Source organism: Strigops habroptila, chromosome Z, assembly GCF_004027225.2.
Source record: "Strigops habroptila isolate Jane chromosome Z, bStrHab1.2.pri, whole genome shotgun sequence".
Classification (NCBI taxonomy): domain Eukaryota; kingdom Metazoa; phylum Chordata; class Aves; order Psittaciformes; family Psittacidae; genus Strigops; species Strigops habroptila.
The window spans coordinates 31,870,268-31,887,037 of record NC_044302.2 but is presented as its reverse complement, the minus strand read 5'-3'; the positions used below and the strand labels follow the sequence as shown (position 1 = coordinate 31,887,037).

Here is a 16,770-nt window from a genome sequence, read left to right as displayed (position 1 = left end):
ATTCATTGAATTTTGTATTTTGCCCCATTATCTGGATTGCAAGAATATGTATTGTCACAAAAACAAGGTTAGACATGGAACACCCCTCCGAGAGATATATCTCTTTCCAGCAAACGTCAGGAAAGAGCTGATTGGCCAGAAAGGATAACTTTCTCTCCAGAAATCTATTAGTTTTCTTAGTCTGTAAAGTGTACTCCCGGTCTATTTTACTGCAGCTTTGCTATGCACTTGTGTGCACATCTAATGCACCTGTGATTGCTAAATAAATTATTTACAGCTGGCTTCTTTTAAAATGAAGGTATTTTTTGCTCTTAAAAATGGTTATGTTTGTCAGTTGTGGGAGCAGTGCTTTTCAGCAAAGTGCTAGAATGAGTGTCAGCTGATGACTTCCATGACTCTGAAGCAAGGCTAAGTGTTTGCATTGCTGTGCAACAGAAGACTAACCGTGCTTACTGTCAAAAAGTTCATTGCTCTTTTTGGTGTAAATGCATCTTAAGGGCTGAAATTACTTTTGAAAAATATTTTTATGTGTGTTCTTTGCAATTTTCAGGAGCTACCTAAATAAGTAGCCTCTACTTTCTCTTCTGTAGTATGATGTATCACAAAGAATAGCTCTAACTACCCAAGCAGCAGATGAGTGTTTCCAGCGTATTTTGAGAGCTGGAGGAAAACAACAATCTGGTCAAACTCCACTATTTTGGAGCAGTAGAGAATACTGACTGGTGGTGGACAGAGATCAGGACATGTTGCAGAAGTAACAAGTGCAGCCTGAGACAAGTAATTTCTGTGGCTTAAAAGTCACTGTGAAAAGAGAAGTGATTGAAGTGATGTCCCAGAAGCTTGAACACTTTGAGAAAGGAGGAAGCGAAAAGGAGCCATGAAAAGGCCCATTCAGGTGTTTCTGTGTGAGAATGCTGGGCAGTTAAACATAGCCTGAAGACAAAGGTGTCCCACAGATGTCAGCAAAAGGTTTGCTCAGCAGACTTGTTTTAAAAGTTGTCATGAACGTGATTTGCATGATGAGAAAAGGATGGAAATAAAGAGAAGACGCATCTCTCCTTACAGCTGAAAAAATATTGTGTAGCTAATCATAGATGACAGTGATAAATGATCTGGAGACCAGTGATAAGCAAGAAAGAAAGCTTGTACCAAAACTTAATAACAAAAGTGACTTTTCCTTCTGAAAGCTATTAAGGGAATTTTGAATGGACCAAATGCACACAAGAACTTGTTAAGTCAGTCTTAAAAATAATATGTCAACATTAGAGAATGTCTATGCATTCCATCTTACCCAGTAAGACTGTGAGAAGATGTTTATTGTGAAGCGATTAGAGGAAATGTGGACATGATGATCCTTCAACCAGTAATCAGTGTGGGGTAGATCAAGCCCAGTCTGTTAATATTAATTGTGTTATAAACAGTTTCATTCTGCAAGCTTCTCTAGTCATCTTTATTTCCAATCCAGTTCTCCGGCATTTACCGAAGTTTCACAGATGGTGATCTGGCATCAGTTGAGATGTATTCTGTGCAAGCAGTTTTGCATACTGGCATAAGTGTTTAGGGAAACAGCTTGTTTTTTTCTAGAATTTTGGTCATAAAGTTTAACTTTTCTTCATGTTCTGGAATGCCGTCATGACAGCAGTGAGCAGGGTGCCAGGTACCTCATTGCTAAGCTTTGCAGAGGTGTGGATAGCTTGATCTTCTCACAGCCTTGTAAGAAGAGCTTGGTCTTATAGGTGTGCTCAGAGGAGCTTCTGTGCCTGTTAAAAATCAGCTTTCACAGTGATGTGGTGCTGTTTTCTTCCAGAAGTTACTCAGGCAGATGGGACATGATGGCTCTCATTCTTCTTTTGTACTGCAGCTCGGGTACACATCACCTGCAAAGGCTCAAACTTGCCTCTTCCACCATCTGACCAGGTTGAGGCCCATGTTTTCTGCAGTCATGCTCTGTCTTGTCTTGGGAGCTTTTCTGGGGAAAGGGATGTCATCTGCCTGTGCTGCTGGAATGCTTCTACTTTAAAACCAAAAAAGGGGGGAATTTTGAAAGTCGTTGTTTATGAAGGAAGAATGAAGGACTCTGCAGTATAGGTATTTTACCTTTTGAAACTAATGATGATTTAACATACAAAAATGTTGTCATTGTTCATCACGGATTGAAGCATGGCTCTTTTCTTTCAGATGAATGTTTTTATCAAATAGTTAAAGAGATTTATTCATCCTGTGATTTCCTTTTAAACCTAGGTCAATAATTTTTTTCTTTTTTTTTTTTTTAGGGTGAAAACTAAAAGAGCTAGTATGGGTTCAAATAAAAGTATTCCACTAGCTTGGAGATATTGCAGAAGTGGGACAGAAGTTGAGGCGTATCCCCAGTCTTAAACATATCCTGTTAATTAGTCCTCAAGGCTTTATCCTTCATCTATAGGCCTTACTGCCCTATCCTTTCAAATATTATATAGGGCATGTGGCTTATGGCTGCAGAAGATTGCAGTTGTTAGACCAAAATCTTTTTATGTATGAGGAAAGATTTCATACACTTAACTGGTTTTAACTTTAGCGAGTGTTTCTTAATTCATTGGCAACAGAAGGGCAGAGTTATGCTGCATTTTGATACTTCATCCTTATCAGATCCTTCTCCTATCGAGGTGATTATCCAGAAGTTGATTAAAGCACCTGTAGGTGCAAATCATGCTATAGCAATGGTGCAAAGCAGAATAGTTTCCTACACCAGGGAAGCTGACTGTTTTATTTTAAGACAGGTAAAAGTGAGCTTTAATATATTCTTATTTTTATATAGCCGGTATAGGCTGTGTTAAAATTCTCTGCAGTGGTGGTGACACTGAATGGCAGCCTACTGGCCATGCTCTTACTTATCTGTGGCAATGCAAGGTATGTAACATGACTGCATTCACCATTGATATCTTGGTATTTTCTTTCTCAGATTTCTAAGGAAGATTGCCAGGCAGACCATTCTTTCTTTTGAGTGGTCCTTGAAATCCCTGCTTTGTTTAACATTAGTGAATTAAGTTAAAATAGTGAATTAAAGTAGAATTTAAAAAAATTAAGTTAAAGTAGTGAACATTAAAGTAGTGAATTAAGCAGATTACAAGTTTGGGGAGTATTTCCACTCTTGATAAAGTACATTATTCCTTTTAATGAAATGACTCTTATGTATGCTCTTTAAAAATATTGTACATGGAAAGCTATTGTACATGCAAACACCCAGCAGTGTTTCCGTGCTGGGTGTCACACTCTCAGTGTTACTGTTAACACTTTAATTCTTTCGCAATCTAGAGTCCTTGTTCAGCTTCCTGCCCAAGGCATATCACAGTCAGAAAAGGACAAATGATGCATTTTTATTAATACGTTCACATAAATTGAGAGAGTCAGTTGAAGGGCTCTTCGTATCATTGAGGTGATTAATCCCACTGAAGACATGAAAACACGAGCAAAGGCTTTATTCTTTCTCAGTGTAAGGAAGTTCTTTGAGCTAACTCCTAGAGAAAGCAGATGCTGGTCTAAGAACATAAAAATGTCAGCTTGAGTAGATTCATCTCTAGCCTGTGGTATTAGCGGTGCCAGGTGCTAACACAGAAAGAGAGGAAATGTTAAATGTTTACCCTGTGATATGTTCTGTCATGGTCAGCAGCTTAGCAAACCCTGGAGAAGGAGCTTCATCTGCACCACTGTGTTTGTGAATTTTAACAGTTTGTGTTGTCTTAGTCTGTTGGCCGTTGTCATCCAAAATACTCTGTTGCAATGAATTGAACTGGTCAATGGCGTGTTGTGTAAAAAAGTACTTCCATCTGTTTATTTCAGACCTACTACTGAATAACTCCACCAGGTCCATAGTTTTTATGTTACAATGCTTGTGTTAAAGTAGTAATTAAATCCCCATTTGCCACCTTTACACACTACATAATTTTGGAGCTTTTTGCCATTCCCCTGCTTAGTTGTCTCTTTTTCAAGCTACTCTGTTTAATCTCGACTCATACAGAAGTTACTTTATTCTTCTGATAGCCTATGTCACTTTTTTCTTTTTGTTGTCCTGTTCTGCAGTATTTTTTGAGGCAGTGTTTTTTTCAAGACAATATACATCATCTAGCTTCTCCCACTGACAGAGACACACTTGAGTAACATTGAAATATTTTGTCTTCTTTCGCACAATCTTTTGCCTCTACCTTCTTATTTATGCAGGTATTTTAACTTTTTAAATACCACATAAGATTTCTTAGACAGCTCTTTTTAAAATATTCCCTCTAATGGCTCTAGAAGGAACAGAATTTCAGTGACAGGCAAGTGTGTATGACTGAGTTTGGTTGGAGATCAGCTTGCCACGCAATAAACAGAGTTTGATATATATAACCTTAGGAGCTATTCAGGTTATAACATGTATGTTTCCTCAGATTCAGTATTGTCCAGAGAAAGGAGTTAAAAATCTGTTGAAATATATTACAACCAAATTCTTAGTTCATTTATGTAGCTGATTAAGTTTTCCTTGTCTCAGATGACACATAAAATTTTGAATACAACCTTGGGAAAGCATGTCTTATGTTTTAATATAGTCAGAAGTCATCTATTCCACAGTAGTAAACAACTGTCATTAGAATTCCCCAGTATCCATTTAATGTAATGATAATCAGCACCAAGTGTTGCATATATTAGTCATTGTAATAGAGTCCTGTCAGAAGATCTTTTTAACATTAACTATCTTTAAAACAGATGTCTATGTTTTTTATGTGTTTATTTGAATTTAATATTTGTTAATATCCGCAAGAAGTCATTATCTGGCAACAACATGCTATGCAATTAACAGTTCTTCTGCAAACATGCTGATAGTAGTACATTTCATTCTTATAAATGTAAAAATACCTTGCTAGGTATGGGTGAAAGTGTGGTGGTTTTGACTGTGGGTTAAACCATAGGAGATATTTTCATGTGGCAGAAAGAGATTCAATATTTTTAAAGGCCAAAGTATTGAGGTTCCGTAAACGTTTAAGACAAATGTAAGTGTCAGAGCAATCTTTTAACAATGATTAAGGATGTAAAAAATTGATTTATCTCATATTCATCAGGGCAGACTTTTACATCTTTAATTGCTTTGCTTACAGTTTTCAGATGTAGAAGGAGATTTTCCTCTCAATATTCCTTTCTTTCATGGTTCCTTTGATTTTTCCAGACCATTACAAATCATATCAATTTACTGCTCACTTACAAGGCTTAAGACCAATGTACAGTAATTTGTAACTTGTAGTGCATTGTAACTGAGCCCAGTGGCAAAAATTGGTTACAACTGTTGAAGTGTTGTACCAGTAACTGGGGGCAATCGTTTTGCCAGAAGGTTACTTCTGAACAAAGAAAGAATGTTTTATGTTATATTCTGTTCACACTGCGGTTTTTATTCGTTTCACTTTATTTCAAATTTCCTTCATGCAAGGTGGAGTTAAGTAGTTTCAAGTCAGCTGGGGTTAAGAAGAGATGAATGTTTATGGGGACGGAAAGAAAGTAAAATGTTACAAAGAAAAGAAATATGCTCAAATGTATATTTGGAATTCCAGAGCTCAAGTGAGAGTTTGTTGACACTGACAGAAACAAACTCTTAAATTTTTACTTTCCAATGTAATCCCATTGATTCTGGTGGAGGTACAGCAAGTGTGTGGCTGGCGGTTCCTGGTAGAAGTTTTCCAGTTTCTGCTTCTTTACTTGGCGTGAAAAGCCTTCTTGCTGCTCCTGGGGTGGCAAGAATTGGCATGCAAATACGTCAAATTACAAACATGTTACAATATAAGTCTCTATGGTTTACCCTGTTGACTCGTATGCAGTTTAAGACCAGTTCTAACCTCCACAAGCATCTCTGAAGAAATACCACGTTAAGAGGTTTTGCTAGCTTTTGCAGGCAGTTCTCTGTATAACTTACATTTCCTGTTTATTAAATTGTAAATTTTTTTTTTCCTCAAATCTGTCAGGTTTATTTTGTATTTTCAGTCTTATCCTCAGCAACTGATGATAGTTTTCAAACCAGTTTTTCTCCTAGGTAGTAGGAAAATAATATTTTACTACAAAGTCATGGGGTTTAGCTTGCTTTTAGTTGTAGGAAAATAGTCTTCCACAAGAAAATGTAAAAATCTTTTCCTTTCTAACACTAGCAGTTAGAATTTATTGTTTGTTGTCAGTGTGAATAAGAACAGAACGTGATTTATCTGATAAAGATAAGTCCATTTTAAAATAGTAAAATAACATTTTATAAACATCCTATACATTGTGTATGAGGGGAGAACACTGCATGTCATACACCTGAGTGGGAGCAAGGCTTTCGGCATTGTCTCCCACAATATTCTTGTATCCAGGTTAGGATACTGTAGTCTGGATGACTGGATTACTAGGTGGGTCTAAGTCTAGCTGAACAATTGGGCTGGATGCGCAGCCTAACAGGAGCCTCAGGAAATCCAGCAAGGACAAATGTGGAGTCCTGCACCTGGGAATGGGTAACACTTGCAGCAGTATGGGCTAGGGGCTGACTGAGTGGCAGGGATCAGCTCTGCTGGAAGGAACCTGGACATCAGCAGGACCTCGATAGGCTGGAGAATTGGGCAGAGAGAAACCTCATGGAGTTCAGCGAGGGCCAGTGTAGGGTGCTGCACCTGGGAAGGAAGAACCCCAAGTGCCAGTACAGGCTGGGGCTGGCCTACTAGAAAGCAGTTGAGCTGAGAAGGACCTGGGAGTATTGGTGGGTGACAAGTTGACCATGAGCCAGCAGTGTGCCCTTGTGGCCAGGAGGGACAAGAATGTCCTAGGGTGCCTCGGGAGAAATGTGGCCAGCAGGTTGATCCTCCCCCTGTGCTTGACCCTGGTGAGGCCACATCTGGAGTACTCTGTCCAGTCCTGGGCTCCTCAGTACTAGAAAGACAAGGAGCTCCTGGAGAGGGTCCAGCGAAGGCCACAAGGAGCATCAGGGGTCTGGAGCATCTCTCTTATGAGGAGAGATTGCAGGAGCTGGGCCTCTTTAGTCTAGAGAAGAGCAGACCAAGAGGAGATGTCATTATTGCATATAAATATTTCGGAGGCGAGTGGCAGCAGGATAGTGCCAGACTCTTTTCAGTGGTGCGCAGCAACAGCACAAGGAGCAATGGCCATAAACTAAAACACAGAAAGTTTCACCTCGGCATGAGGAAGAACTTCTTTATATTGAGGATGGCAGAGCACTGGAACAGGCTGCCCGGGGGGACTGTAGAGTCTCCTTCTCTGGAGACATTCAAAACCCGCCTGGACACGTTCCTGTGTAACCTGCTCCAGGTGGCTCTGCCCTGGCGGGGGTTCGACTGGATGATCTCCAGAGGTCGCTTCCAATGCTAACAGATTCTGTGATTCTGTGATCTGGCGGGAAGCAAGAGCACAAGTCATCAGTGCTCCTTGGCAGCAAAGGGCCAAAAACCTCTGGGGCTGTATTGACAGGAGGGTTGCTGGTCAAGTGACGAAAGTGATTGCTTCCTCTACCCAGAACTTGTTAGACCACATCCAGAGCACTGTGACCTACTTTAGGCCCCCCTAATACAGGAAAGATATTGCCAACTGCAGCAAGCTTTGCTGGGAGCTACAGAGGTGGTTGAGCTGGAGCACGGGCCCTGTCAGCAGTGGTTGAGGGACCTTACTTTGAGAAAGAGGTTGCACTAGAGATCTGCTGATGTCCCTTCCAGCCTGAATAATCCTGTGATTCTTGTAAAAGTCATTACTTAGATGTTTAATTTTTATACACATGTCTCAATTTTAAATCAAATTATTTTATCTAACACATAAGTCTTTCTCCTTTACCCTAGGTTTTATTATTATCTTAGTAGAGATAAAGAATAGTCTTTGCCAAAAATTACATTTTTATATACAGAATGTTAAAACATGCAAGTCTTTTATTCATGGTGTGAAACTACATGTAAGAACTAGCTTTTGGTAAGATAACAGCATTAAAAAGGAAGGAAAAAACATTTTCTTTGAGCCTAAAGAACCAGAAAGTATTAAAATATTCCTGATACAAACCCATTATTGACAATACTTATCTCCAGTCTTAACAGAAATACTAAAAGATGTCTTTAATTATTTTCATTTTTGTATGTAACAGTGAAACGTGTAGGTTATTGCTACTCAAATTTTAAAATCATGTGAGATCTCTTTGAAGTGTGGCTGCTCAGTAGGAAGAAAGGATTGTAGAAAAGAAAAACATGCTGGACTGGATGAAAGAGGTCTAAGGTGTGTGGCCATGACTGACTATGTAATATGTCTGAGGCAGGTAGAAAGCTTTTGGAGGCAAAGATGGCTTCAATTTGGGACAAGGAACTGAGGTGAAAATGGGATAATATTAGAAGAAAGGAGTAGGAGAAGAAGGGTATAGTTAGAACTGCTGGAGTTGGTTCAGCATACCTTTTTGTCATGGAAAAGAGAATGTTAGCAGTCCCCTGCTATCAGCAGGTTGTCCTTTAATCTTATGGTGTATTGTGCTATTTTTAGTTACCTGTTGCAAACCTGATATTAAGTGTAATTTTATTAAAAACCAAATACATGAGCCTGCCTAAAATAACTAAGCACTGAACTAGCCTTCCTTTCATTTCAGACTGAAATGAAACATGATATATTTATTTTATCTGGGATGCATACATTTTCTGTATAACAGGTTACAATGTGAGGGAAGCAACTTCCCACAGATCCTTTTGACTGCTGTTTGGCAATGTTTTGAAGAGACAAACACCAGTTTCTACAGTAATTTAATAATTAATTGTCACTTTTAATCTGTTTTGCTACATCTGTGCTATGAAGTCCCAAAAGTGGTCAGATTCATTGCAGTTTCTCAGAGTGGAAGTCAGACTACTTAGCATCTTACCTCAGAAGCCTCTGTCTGAAAACTCAGGTTTATGAAAACAGTGAAAAAATGACAATGCAATTGTCATTTGTACATGTAAACATTCCTTATTGTATTTGCTTCTTAAATATACTGTTTACCATCCTGATTTTTACAGCCAAACAAAATTCTCAGTCATTCCTTCTATATTGGCTTTCGAGAAGGCTAGAATCACCTAGCGTAGAACTACTTTCTGCTTGCAGACTCCTTCAGCTTTCAGAAACGAACTGAGTACAACGCAAAAAAGTAAAAAAATTGTCTTTCACATGCATATGTATCTTTAAGTCAAAGGCATCAGCCTTTAGGTTCAATGGTTTTTAACGGAGTGGAACTTGAAAGGCCAGTTTCAAGTTGGTGAGTATTTTTAATGCTGCATAGCATCTGGTGCCTTTAACACACTTCAGACTTTGATTAAAGACATATTTTTGCTATGCTGTTCCATAGCAGTGGGTGGGATGTTCCTGCTGCTAAACCACTAAATGCCTTTAAAGCAATCTGATTGTGTACTCTGAGTTCCAACCTAATTGTAACCCAGTTTAACACGTACCTAACTCTGGTCTCCTGAGGCTTATCTCCCTTGAGCCCTTCTCTAGCTTATGCTAGAAACAATTCACAGCCTACAACAAGAGTATTGTGGTACAAAGCAGTGATACGGATTGGTGTGGTAATGCTCTGTTAATGACTTGCTTACCTCCCTTAATTTCAGCCAGTCATTCATACAGTTTGACCAGTACATCTATGCACATGGCTGCTGCTCATCTGAACCAGCAGAATGACTATGTTTAAGTTTCTAAATATCCTTTTTTATTTCTATAAAGTACTAACAAGCATTACATTAAATCAAACTTGGGAGAAGCATTTTGCCAGTGATAGGCTGGCACTGCTCTAGTGAAGTTTTATTTTTAAAGATTGGTGATGTAGAACAATGTTGGTGGAAGATTTTGAGCGGGTGCTGGAATCAAGTTCAGTTCCCATGTTCCTTCTGCACCTACCCACCATTCACCCCTTTGAAAACCCTCTGCAGCTTATAAACCCACAACCATACGTGTCGTTTCCGGCTTAGGAAAACTGTCCTATAGCTTCAGTCAGATCTGTGAACTGTGAACTGTGAACAAAACAAAACCTTTTTAAAATTATTAGAATAAGATTTTGCTTTTCTGGAGACTGCTGTTAACAACCAGGAAGCTTTACGTACTTGATCACAAAGTAATTGAAGCTTCGCTTCTGGTTACTTCTGAAAACTACATTCTTAAGGTGTTACATTTATTATTTCCATTTACTTTCTAGTTAGCAAGCAATCTGTGAAGTAATCACGATCAAATATTCCATGTAGGACTGACTTGGTAAGGTGAATTGGATATGGAAAGAGGTCAAAGTTTATAGCAAGAAACTGTTCCCTGATCTGGTTGAGGATTTTAACTGCAGCTTTCTGGCATTTGCAGACATTGGGATTTCTTGTTAGGGTTAGAGCCTGAATTAAGAACCTTAGTTGGCCAGGTTTTCTTCAGCACGGTGTTGTTTCACTTTTCTTCTAGGTGGAATAAAGGTGTGCCAAAATAGTGTCGTCATCTATAATCTCAGTTTAGAGAGAAGAATGAAACTTTTGCCTTTTTTATAGTGAAAATAAATGCATAACAAATAAAATAAGTTTACAAGATTTATTCACATGAAGTTGTATGAGAATTTCTTAATGTACTTTTTCTTTCTTTGCAGCTATTGGCTGACAAACAAGGTCCACATTAAACGACCCAGCACTGGTCTTCTCATGTATACACTTGCCACCAGATTTTGTGATGAAATTCACCTGTATGGATTTTGGCCATTCCCAAAGGATTTACATGGAAAACCAGTCAAGTACCATTATTATGATGATTTGAAGTATCGGTACTTTTCCAATGCCAGTCCTCATAGGATGCCATTAGAGTTTAAGACGTTGTATGTATTACATAACAGAGGAGCACTTAAATTAACAACAGGGAAATGCATACAATAATAATGCTCATGTAAAGTACAACAAGAAGTACAGTATACACACCTCATCATAAAGATGTTGTGGAATGGCAGGCAGATCCCAGTGAAGATACGTTTCAATACCCACTAAGCCATCAGAAAAAGGAATTTTATCTGAAGTACGTAACCAGCTATTATACCTGTAAAGTGCTATGTAACTAAACTATCTTGAATTGAAGGGTTCAAGTGCCACTTTCACTAAGAACAAAGCTTGAATGTATGCTCAGTAGTGTTTACAGGTTCCAGTGACACATTCATCATGAATTAAAGAAATAAAATATAGCCTGCTTACTGCTGACTTTCTTCTGTGGTCAGGCAGCCCTCAGAAGAAATACCCAGTGGATGAAATATTTCTTGAGCAATTAAACGAGGCTTTAGCAAAAAGATCATGATGGAATTGAGTAGAGAAAGTGAAGTCCATAAGATCAAGCAAATCAGTAAATGCCTTCAATCAGAGGACTGTTGTAATCTTGTATTATAATCTCAGCTTTTCTTGCTGTTTTTCTTACTGCTGTTGTTTGGGTTTTGTTGCTTTTAAGTATTTGAGCCCTTAAAGGATTTTGAGAATGTAATTAAAGTATGTATCTTATGGAATTGTCTTAGGAAAAAAATTCATAAGGGTGGGAGGGCGGAGGGAAACATCAAATATTTTATTGTTACTGTGTTGCATCCTGCTGTCACACAACCCGTAACATCCCAATTGTTCTTCTAGCTACTGCTGTCAATTCCCACTACATGGAGCCACTCAGAGGTCATTTTGACCCATTTTTAAAGAGAAGTTTTTCTGTTGTGTTCAGATTTGAAAACATATGAGAAGGTGCCCTTATTTTTGGTACCAAAGATTACTTTCATACACATTATTTCTTTTCCTTGAAGAAACGGCGTAGATTTATTATGATGTTTCTTTGCTGCTGAAGGGAGCATATTCTTTACGTTGTTTAAATTTTTTAGTTAAGCATCTCAAAGCAAAGCTTCTTTACTGAGTTTGCGTATAGAATTTTGTTCTTCAGAAAAATCTGCAGGAGTAAAGATCATTTCATACATTCAGATATATATATACACACACAATTTTTGTTCCTGATTTGAAAGGAAAATACAAAGCCTAAAGGAACTCAGGTGACATTGGAACATGTCTAAAGAAAAAAAACAAAACAGGACACCTAGCCAATTAAATGGAAAATAAAAGAACTGTAGATCAAACAGTTATTTTAAAACTTAAATTTCTGACGGTGTTGGATGATACTACTCGTTTGTATCAGCTTGATGTTCTGATGTGTAATTGAAATAACACAGAGCTGCATTATCTCACAGTGATTTTTCTGTGCATCATTCCTGTTTATCCATGAAACCACTCTCTTATTTCAAAAAAGAGAACAAGAAATTACAGGAAGGTAAGAGAGGGTAAAGTGTCAGTGCAGCATATACTAACATAAAGAACCTGTCTGCATATGGTATGTTTTAGTGCTAATGGATCTGGTAAATGAGGAACACCATGGTTCCACTATTTTCATGTCAGGCTAGGCTAAGGAGAAAGCATGCAGGTAAAATGTATGGGTATTTTCTTTTATGTTCTCAGCTCTATGATAGGTCTTCATCTCCAAATATGATATTCTGTGTATCTATTGAATTTTGTACTAACTTGAGCAATTTAATATGTAGTACAACACTCTCAAACATTTACTAGCTAAAAGTGCCATTTATTACCCAATTTTCCTCTCAAGTTCACCTGTATTTCATCATGCATGACTAAAGGTCTGTGATTATGCAAATGTAGTAGCTAAATTACTGCCTTGCAGACAGTTTTACAAAAAGTTTTTTGGGAAATAGAAAGTTATTTTGCTGTATCCAAGACACAGTAGCATCTTTCCTGATTCACCAGTCTTTCCTACCCAGCACAGTTTACTTTGGCTATATGCTAAGGTGTGGGATGTGATCCTAACATGGTCACCACTGAAACCGGGGCATCATGAGGATCTAAACAGCAATACAGACTTGAATGTGTTTAGTTTGATTTTGATAAGCCGGAGGGTGTTGTTTGTACACTGTGTATACTTAAGAGTTTAGGACAAGGTTATTTCCTTGATGAAAGGTGGGAATGTTCTTGTTCTTGTTGTTAGGGTTTTGCTGCTGTTGATCTTTTAAAACTTACTTCATATACATTGACAGAATTTTTATTGAGATAAAGAATTAACAGCTGCCAGTCTCACAGAAGCTCAGAGAAGCATCTGTTTAGCTTTATCTTTTCTTCTGGGAATGTCTTGTCTTGTCTCTAGTGTCAGACCATCAACAAAAAGGGAATTCAAGTAGACTAAAATATTAACTAACAGGTGATTTTTTTCACCTTTTCCTGTATATCTCCTGGCTTTGTATTGCCCTGGGCAATTTGTGCATTTCTATTGAGGCACCCCAGGTGCTGAATGAAAAACCAGATTACTTCCACTGTGTGACTCTTTCTCCCTAAAGGTGACCTGGAGCATAGCACGAAAGGCTTAGCTACTGTATAGGTACTTTACAGTGGAATAAATTTCACCTTGTGGCTCTTCACTGGGCAACATCTTAAACCTCCACAGCTGCCTTGGATGATTTCTGTTGTTTATATACATTCACACCTCCTGTGTTGCCTACAGCACAGATCAGATAAGCAGGCTTTATTACAATTACCACTTTTATCATCTAATGCTCTCAACAACTAATACAAGGTAGATGATAGGATAAAAAGAAGGATCCCTAATGTTGTGATGATACCTGCTCTGGTGAGGAACAACTGAGGAATGCCCATCAGTTGAGTCTTCCTCAAATTGATCCTCATATCAGTCATATCAGTTGCCAGCTGAAGTTCCAAAGTGTATGTTAAAAATAAGAACTGGGAGCTACAATCAAGACAGCAGTGTGTATTTTTCCAATTCTTACGGCAGCTTTACGTTGAACAACTTCATTTAATTCAGATCAATTTATTGTGAATTTTTTACTAATGTACATGTTAATGTTTCTGTGGCAGAGAGTCTTTCATATTACATAAAAATAATAGATAAATATATTTGATTGATTGTTATGTTTTCAGCTCTGGGACAGTTCTGTCTCCCACAGCTCTGAGCCACTCTCCAGACATAAGATCTACTGAACCTTTCAAACCTTGGCTGGTTAACACAATCTGATGTGTAATAAAGGCTCTACTATTTTTTTTGTTAAATAATATAAGCAACATGTGCTTGAGGTCATCACCTTTTCTCTAATTGTCTGCAATTTGAAGAAAAACAGATATGGGTTCAGTACCTTTTTTTTAGTGTTTAATCTAGCAAAGTGCTGAGCACTCTTTAGAGTGACTTTCCTGGGAGAGACATGTCCAGGATGTAGATGGGGATCCAGATTAGCATATTTCAGGATATAACTCTGAAATTGCACATTATTTATTTTTAAGAGCCCTGTTACTTTGTGTAGGGAAAAGCACAATTGTTCTAAATGTAAATAAAATTAAGGAAGAGCGTTTACAGAGAGCTTCATTCCTGCACAGTACTATTGCTACTGAGCGTATGTAATACAATTTTTGTGCTTTAAAGTATTGATATGTATTCTGTCAGGATTGCCATGTTTGACACTGTTATTATTTCAAGTACAGCTATGGGGATTGTTTTTTATTTGTATAACTGTAAAATAAAGAAGTTTTTTTCATTTTTCTGCTATATTCTGAACCATATTCCTTTGTAACACAGTTGTGATATTTTTCAGTTATGTGCTAATTATAAGGATATATGGACGAGAATGTCTGCTCCTTCAAGTTGTCTGGTCAAGGACTTTCTCAGCACAAAAGGGGATATTAAGAAAAGGAGGAGGCCATAAACAAGAACACAGAGAGACACAAACCTGGCCAAGAAATGATAAGGGAGGCAGTGGTGAGAACCAAAGTGATCAATCACACTAACTGGTAAAGGTACGTGCAGTGTAGGAATGTTTATTCCTGTAAGATTATCTGATCAAGGACCTTGTCAAATGGGATACTGAGGAAGAGGGGGAAGCACAAAGTATACTGAGGCACAGACCTGACAGGTCTCCAAACCTTGAGGTCTTGAGGGTTGGAGGGGTGTTGGTGAACCTGGGCAAGCTGATGAGGCAGTGTGCAGGTGAGAAAGAAAAGAGGAATAGACAGAAAAGGGGCCGTTTTCATGTAAACTGTGGCTGGTAAGAATGGTTGTCTGGCTTAGCCCTGGAACTGATTGATGCAGTCTGTCCTAACAACTCCCATTAAATCTTTCTTAACTAGCAGTCTGCATAATCTCACTCTGTCCCATGTGTGCGAGTGCTGCAGGGACTCAGTGCCAGCTGCTGGAGACCATTGTGAGAGGAGCAGAGGCTGAAGTCAGACCGGGCTGTGAGTGCCACTGGCCTGTACAGTCTGCTGTTGGAGTGAGTAGAGGGTCTCAGTTGCTCTACAGCTACCTGAAAGGAAGTTGTAGCGAGGTGTTGAACTGCTTCCAAGTTTCATGTGATAGAATGAGAGGAAACAGCCCGAAGTTGTGTCAGGGAAGATTTAGTTTGGATATTAGGAACAATTTATTCACTGAAAAAGTTACTAAGCACTGGAACAGGCTGCCCAGGTCAGTATTTGAGTTACCATCTCTGAAGGTATTTAAAAGACATGTAGATGTGACACTTAGTGACATGGTTTAGTGGTGGACTTGGCAGTTCTGGGGTAGCAGTTAGACTTAATGATCTTAAAGATCTTCTGCAACCTAAATGATTCTCTCATTCAGTGATTCAGTGCCAGCAGCTGAAGCTGGTCTTTGAGCCTCCTACTCTAGGATGGGAAGGGCATGTGTTCCCAAACCCCCCATGCTGGGAGTCACCAGCATGAGTGTGGGGCGAGTGGGGGGGCTCAAGGCTGGTGGCTGGAGAAGGACCGCAGGTCACAGTCCATGTACCTGGTGTCACTGCTAAGGGATGAGTATATCCTTCCCAAACCTGGAGCACATGGGGTAAGCACGTGAAATCACCAGCGAACTTCAATCTGGCCCAGTCAGCAAGTAGGAGACCCTGGCTTGGGCCAGGGTGCCGGACAGCAGAGGGTTTGTGCTGGTACGCGGGGTATCTGTGAACATGCATGTGCTTGTGACCCTGGAGACTGTCTGCCCCGTGTGCCCTGCACTAGGGACCTTCTGCCTGTGCCATGCCCGGAGGAGGAGGGTCTGGGCTGTCTGCCCTGGGGCTGTGCAAGTCCTCTCTGGGGTGCTGCGGAGGCAGAGCATCCTCTGTGCCAGCGCCTGTGACCAGCCGTGCCGGTGTCCTCTGTGTGTGTGTGTCTCACACGGGCACGGGCTCAGCTTCACTTCTGCAAATGGGAAAAAGTCACCCTCATCCCTGAGCCGGGAACCACGCTGTGCAGGAGAGGGCCTGGGCTGGAGCAGCTGGAGGAGGCAGCTGCTTATAATGCCCCATTAATATAATTTGTTTTAAAATGTTTGAAGTGGTTCGTATGAGTGTAAAACGTACCCAATGAGAGCCAGAATCAATCTCTGTACACACTTCAGAATTCAAAATAAAATTAAAAAATAGCTTGTAGAACTCATACACAGTACTTTAAAGCCTATTAGATCAATCAGTATCATGTTCTGATCAATAGCAGATTTCTAGACCTTTACTGGCCACGCTGCAAAAGCAAACGCACAACTCCACCCTGGCTATAGAAACTAGAAAAATACCCCAACCTTTTTCATAATGAATTTGATATTTTTATTCTTTAATTACAGATTCAGCCTTCAGTTTGTGTGTATTTGAAAATGGTATTACAGTGAATAATTTGCTGAGCTATGTTCTTTTTCATGACACAGGCGCAAGAGGCCATATTTTGCTGAACCTTGCTTATAACTCTGTAATATTAATTAGAT

The 16,770-nt window shown here is 39.2% G+C and overlaps 1 protein-coding gene across 1 annotated transcript in view; it reads left to right on the top strand.

Annotated features, from left to right (window-relative positions):
* The window catches only part of ST8SIA4 (ST8 alpha-N-acetyl-neuraminide alpha-2,8-sialyltransferase 4), a 55,798-nt gene extending 41,227 nt beyond the window's left edge, over positions 1-14,571 (top strand). The window contains exon 5 of the mRNA XM_030512138.1: positions 10,595-14,571. Within this exon, the coding sequence (XP_030367998.1) occupies positions 10,595-10,874 (280 nt within the window). The 3' untranslated portion in view covers positions 10,875-14,571. The remainder of the gene's footprint in view (positions 1-10,594) is intronic.
* The last annotated feature ends 2,199 nt before the right edge of the window (positions 14,572-16,770 follow it).